The sequence below is a fragment of the Limulus polyphemus genome, unplaced genomic scaffold (assembly GCF_000517525.1).
Source record: "Limulus polyphemus unplaced genomic scaffold, Limulus_polyphemus-2.1.2 Scaffold8, whole genome shotgun sequence".
NCBI lineage: Eukaryota > Metazoa > Arthropoda > Merostomata > Xiphosura > Limulidae > Limulus > Limulus polyphemus.
Window position 1 is genome coordinate 1,200,224 of NW_013665618.1, and position 6,440 is coordinate 1,206,663.

The 6,440-nt window shown below is 34.3% G+C and overlaps 1 protein-coding gene across 1 annotated transcript in view; it reads right to left on the minus strand.

Annotated features, from left to right (window-relative positions):
• Positions 1–312: 312 nt before the first annotated feature.
• The window catches only part of LOC106478006, an 8,842-nt gene continuing 2,714 nt past the window's right edge, over positions 313–6,440 (minus strand). The window contains exons 2-3 of the mRNA XM_013938515.1: positions 1,453–1,533; positions 313–981 (exon numbers count right to left, since the gene is read on the minus strand). Of these exons, the coding sequence (XP_013793969.1) occupies positions 313–981; positions 1,453–1,533 (750 nt within the window). The remainder of the gene's footprint in view (positions 982–1,452; positions 1,534–6,440) is intronic.

Genomic DNA, 6,440 nt, shown 5'->3' on the forward strand with positions numbered 1-6,440 from the left:
ACAGGAAAATTTCTGCTTTGAAAGCTCGTTTTCAAACCATTCCAGGATGACAGGTCAACAGCGGCTGGCTTCTCAGGCTGAAACAGGATGACAGGTCAACAGCAGCTGGCTTCTCTGGCTGAAACAACACAAAAGCTGAATTAAACTATGTGTAAGCATATGCACTTTTTCTACATTATTTTGAAAAAATAAAACAAAAATGTAGGTTTTTATTACTAATTACAGCTAATTATGTTATTATTTCTAGGTATTTCAATTTATTTTCTATACAAATAAATATTATATGTAGTGCCTCTATTTTACCTAAGACATTTAGTGATAGGTTATCTTGGAGTATGGGCCACCGTGGCTGTAGGTAACTGCAGGAGCAGGATGGGCAACAACGTAAGTGGGAGCAGGCTGTTTAGCGTAGGCGTTGGCTCCGTGGGCGTATCCTGCCTGACCGTAACCACTGTTCAAATGTCCGTAGCGACCGTAGCCATGGGCGCCATAGCGGTCGTGTCCGGCATGAGCACCATGAGCGTAGCGGTTGTGAGCGTCCAAGTTGCTGTGTCCGTATTTGTCACTAAGACCAAATTTGCTTCCATAAGCTCCAGAGTTTGCACCGATATCGTGGGCCGAAATCTCTTTATCGTACCCGTAAGCCTTCTGGTATCCATACCCACGATTACGGGAGTACAATCCCTTATCCTTGTAGTTGCTGTGCGCAGCACCAACGGCACTGTTAGCCCGTAGATCTCTCGAGGCAGCATTGGCCTTCACTCCAGCGTCACCGTGAGCATAGGCTCCGTAGGCAGCCCTGTCTCCATATGCTCCATATCCGTGAGCGCCGGAAGCTTTATTCAAGTGGCCGTAGGCAGAGTGGCCGGCACCATAAGCATTAGCACTTTGGACAGCAGGAGCATGATGCACGATGGTTAGGGGAGTTTGTTTGTAGTTCGAGGCGTAGGCCAGAGCGGCGGTAAACAGAATGATTGTTATCTGAAAAATAAATAAATGAAGTGTCAGTTTTACTATATATTTACAGATAACTGAGGTTATTTGTAAATAATAAGTTGTGAAATAGTTCCCTAAATCGAACAACATGAACTTTCAGATAAATTAACATAGAAATGAACTTCTCCTTAGTATGAGTTATTTATGCAATGAATAATTGTTCGCATAACTATTCCCCCACAGAACACTATAATGTTGTGGTCCCGAAGGAAACTTCCTGCAAAGCGTGCATTTGAGTTGAGTTAACTTTTATGTGATCGTACAGATAATGGTATTTCAAATACAGTTTCTTCCAACTTCTTTCTCAGGGACTAGTTAAACTATTTGGGTTTATTGTCGGTCGTCCTGAGTTATGTGATAAGTAAACTGCACATTTATCTCAAGGGAATTCGGAAATATTTAATACATTATTAAGAGAACTTTAGAGGTCGTTCAGTTATGCACTTCGAAACCTACCTGAAATTTCATTGTTGCTTTCTCTTGATCAAGGTAGAAAGAAGACTCTGCCTTGGATTGGATGGCAACAGCTTTTATATGCTTGAGTCAAAGAAATATTACAGAAGAATTAGAAGAAAATGGAAGTAGCTGACCTATCCATGTGGTGTGGTCGATCTACTTTCACTGTAGCTTCCCCGACAGTACATCGGTAACCTCCCGTCCCTCTAGCAATCATCGGGCGAAATCTGGGACACTCCCGAAATATGGGACTAGAGACATGCTAAAAGGCATCGTGTTGTTTTTGATGGTTCTCCAGGCAAGAAATTATTATACTTTTTCTAATTAGCAATTAGTTAACGTTCCCGAAGGCATTTACAGGAAAGGCAAATGACTTTGACATAATTTAGTATCCTGACCGTCCTGACCAACGCCCACATTTCCTCGATGTGTCTGTTTCTGAATGTATAAGGAGATGCAACCTTATACCGTTCAGTGCTACAAGTTTGTTTGTTTTTTGCTGTTATCGTGCGTGATTCATTCATTTACATTCTCAGTTCAACATTTGTGAATGACATATTATAACAGACAATAGGTTTTCACCTTTTGATATGCTATTGTGGGGGAACTGTATGAAATATGTATTTATGAGTGTATATATAATGCAAACATAAAAATGTACGTGTATTATCGCTAACTTTCCAGACTCAAACTAAGTTTCAAAATATTCCCTAGCTAAAGTCCACGTTTAATTTCTTGTTTTCATCATTTCGATTTACAATAGCTCTGACACACTAAAAACATTCATAACTTAAACAAAATAGATTTATGCAGTAAAACAAAATGATGAGCACACTTTCCACTGTATGCACATCAGTTTGGGTTTCAGCTCGAAAGATAGGTGGCGTCAGTTTGTTTGTTTCATATAACTTTCGATCAGAGCAAACTACCTTCTTACTACACTAATACATTGGTTTGGGTTTCAGCTCGAAAGATAGGTGGCGTCAGTTTGTTTGTTTCATATAACTTTCGATCAGAGCAAACTACCTTCTTACTACATAGATCAAAACTAAAATTCGTCCTGGATAACGAGAATAATTAAATATGTCAACTTTTCTTGCGTTCTTACTTATGAATATTAGACTGGATTGTTTCATCAGTTGGGTACCTCGCTGTTAACGATATTTTCCTCCGTAACTTCAATCATATCTCACGAGGTTCGACAGTTTAGAATATTTAGGTTAGTCTTAAATCCATATACTAAGTTGCAAAACAAAGCAATCTGTATAATACAAGGATAATATTTTAAAATATTAAAACATACTTGTGTTCAAAGCTATACAAGAGCTGTTTGGTATAACCGTCCAAATCTTGGTTTACTCTTATCTTACCAAATAATGGGATTTGACCGACAACCTTATTGTGCTTCTCTAGACAATACCTGGCCCAGCTGGTGTCAATTGTAAACTTTATTTTTAGAAAATGACCATCAGTGTAAACAAGAAGGCTCAAACTGGCGCACAGAAATTAACCCTCTGTAGATGCTTCTTCGTTATAAACAAATTGGTATTTACACCGAACACGAAGCATCAACGCAAAATTTGCGCATCTCGGCACGTTGTCTTGAACGTTCTAGTTTTGCACATCAGAGGGCACTACAAGTAGAAAATTCACAACGTTTTTTTTCTTACTACTGTATAACTAACCACTGATTGCGGTTACATTCATGCAACAAAATTACACGTATACGTTGTTTTAATTTGTATTTATCGATATCAGTAAACAAGTAATAATTCGGGCGTCAGAAGATTGATTGGACCTTCTCAAAATCTGAGGGGCAAAACATTCCATAAATTATATAACACAAGAATAAGAAGGTTTAAAAAGTGCTGTTTTTGTGCTTCTTATAGAAAATCAAGTATTTTATAAAATACTTTAAATTGCCCGAAATATGAAACATGTAACTTAACTTAGACACATTACATGAACTTTTTAGAAAGGAGAAGTCAAAACATTCCAAAAAAGAAATGCTATTATTGTTTATGATGATGTGAAATGCGTAAATTCATAATAAGTCAACAAATATTGGTACTACTAGTTTATTGATGGACTTCTAATATTTTGTGTTTTTGAGAGTTCTGTTAAGGCTGCATAGAATTTTTCATGTTTATAAACAACTTAAAAGCGAATAATAAAAAAGAAATACAAAACATATGTGATAATAGGTCCTTTAAACAAAATAATTAGTATCGAGTTATGTTATACAAATACTAAACATAAATAAATTACTAGAAATATGACTGGAGTTGAGAATACGTGATGTAACTTAACTAAAAAAGGAAAAATAAAATTATCGCTAGTTAAATTACGTATCTGAATAAATGGTACCCCACGGTGAGGTTAATGTGCCCATTTTTGTTTTAATTCTTTCTTTGTTAACTAATATTAGTAAATCTTACCTTTACTAGAATTAAAGATTATTACGCATTTCTTCAGAGAAAATATTTTTTGAAATTAAGATTACATATTTTTATCACAATAAAAGGCAAATATCTAAAGTTAATGCAAGTTATGAAATTCAATTTCCTTTAAGAAATAGTAAACACATTCTATAAAATCAAGAATGTTTAAAATGCTGAATGGATTAGAATATACTAATTCTAACGCCTTGACAATAAAAATAAATATCGTATATACTTATATATATATAGATAGATAGAGAGATACACCCAAATATATTTATACATATTTTTATATATACTGAATGAGGCAAAAGTGACTATACAGTTGTTTGTTTTAGAACATAGTCTAATTCTAATTATTACTGTGAAACAAACAATTATTAAATTGATTTCAGTTGTCCTTGTAATATTTTCTTTAGCATTAACCATATAGTAAATTGTGCCCCACCTTGTCTATATATCAAATAAGTTACAGGAACTAAAATATAATAATTATTGTATTGCTATAAGTAACAGGCCATCCTTTCCAACATGCACCAAAAGAAGAAAGTATTACAGTAGAACTATACATTTGCATAGATATGTGTAAATAAACATTTAGAAATTCCCTACAAGTAAAATTTTATGCTTTTACTTTCTTTTCAGCGTCAGCGAATAATAATAAAAAAGTTATTCGTTTTTAAAATATTTATATGTTATTACTAATAGTGTAGTTTGTAAACTGAAAACGCCCCTGAAATTCTTCGGATTTTCCGCAAACAGGTGAAAGACCGTTACACCTATTTTACCTCTGCCACGCCTTCTAGAAACAGGTGTGCAACTCATAACACCTAGTCCTTTGTTGAAACCAAAATTAATAAACTACTGAGGAAAACGATAACTCGTTTAAGGCATGCAAATATGTATATCACACACAAAAATGTTCTATAGCTCCCTGTCTCAATAGAGCGAGAGATCCAGATGAGTTGGTATTATTTCAAAACAAACTTGGTAACCGGAAAAAAAAATACTGGTTTCAATTTTAAAAAATAGTGCTTTATTTGTATAATTTTGAAACTGTGGGCTAATGAATGAATGAATGGAACATAATCACAGAACGTATACATTTAGTGTAAAAGACATGGTAAAACTCCATACTTGGAAAAATTGTTAGATGTCTTGGTCATATTATGTATTAGCGAATTCTGCTTTTATGAGCTACTTTATAGATAAAATATTAGTTTTCTCTCACTTTAAAAACGATCCTCTTGTTAAATCAAACAATAAAAAGGTGAATACGTTAATTAGACGTACACGTATACGTGGTTCTACAAAAGTCAGTTCGTGGTGACGATGACATTAATGGTTCTTTTTGCTTCGAATTAGTAACCAATGTGCAAAGCTTAAACGGGTTTTAACCTAACACTCATATCATACTTTTTGGTTCATCTTTATAATCCTTACACGTGACTATGCTCGCTTGAGTAAAAGGTACAGTGTTAACAGTATTTTGGTCACTCTGTCAAAGCGTTAGTTGGACAACAGTTACCAAAGTTGTAATATGAATCGTTTTTCGAATCGTTTGGAAATAAAGTATTATTACAGAAACCACTGAAGCTTAGAATAACAGGCGTTAGTGCTTTTTATAGATATCTTCAATGTCTGAAACTTTATAATGGTTCGTACTTGTCCTATTTATCAGTTTTATGTTTGCCTTACATACAATCTTAATTATACATTATAGGTATCTAGAGGCAAATATAGTTGACGGCAAGGGTTCTCATCTCCTTATTCAATGCCTTCTAATAATAAAAGGTCTTATTTTTCTGGTGTATTGATTAATGATGTTATGTAGCTCTAGTCAGTTTGTTTTATACAATTGCCTTTATTAAGTTACTCTTTAGTTCTGATATACATAATTGGCTTACTTTCAATCATAATTTATATATATTATAAAGCGTGGTGTCTGTCCGAGCGTTCGTCTTGCCTCCTGTTTACGGTGGCTGGTTCCCGCGCTGAGTTTGAAAAGCTGCGCACGCCGGCAAAGCTCAACATTCACTTTTCAAATGACGGGAGAACAGGCATTAATAATGTTAAGGCTAAATTTTATTTAGTAAGCAGGATATTTTACAGTAACTTGATAAGACATAATCACACTATTATTCACATTTCAAAATGTGACATAACTTAAAGAATAAAAATGTAAATTTACTATTTGTTATTGTTGCGCGACTCTTAATTAGACAGAAATGCTCAACAATTACTTTTCGCGATGGGCCATAAAAGTAGCTTTTTCTTTAAGTGAAACCGAGAGTGCAACACAATTAAACTTTTATAAGTTCATGAAATAATTCAAATTGATAAATTAACTTAAACTTTCCCGTCACTGGGGACGGGTACTTTTGCTTGTAACTAATATATTTCTCAGGTTTTCTCTATAAAATTGCCTTCATTAAGTTACTTTTTAGTTATGATGTTTATAATTATCTAACTTTCAATCAATTGTTTATTGTTTATTTGTAATTAAGCACAAAGCTACACGATGGGCTATCTGTGCTCTGCCCACCA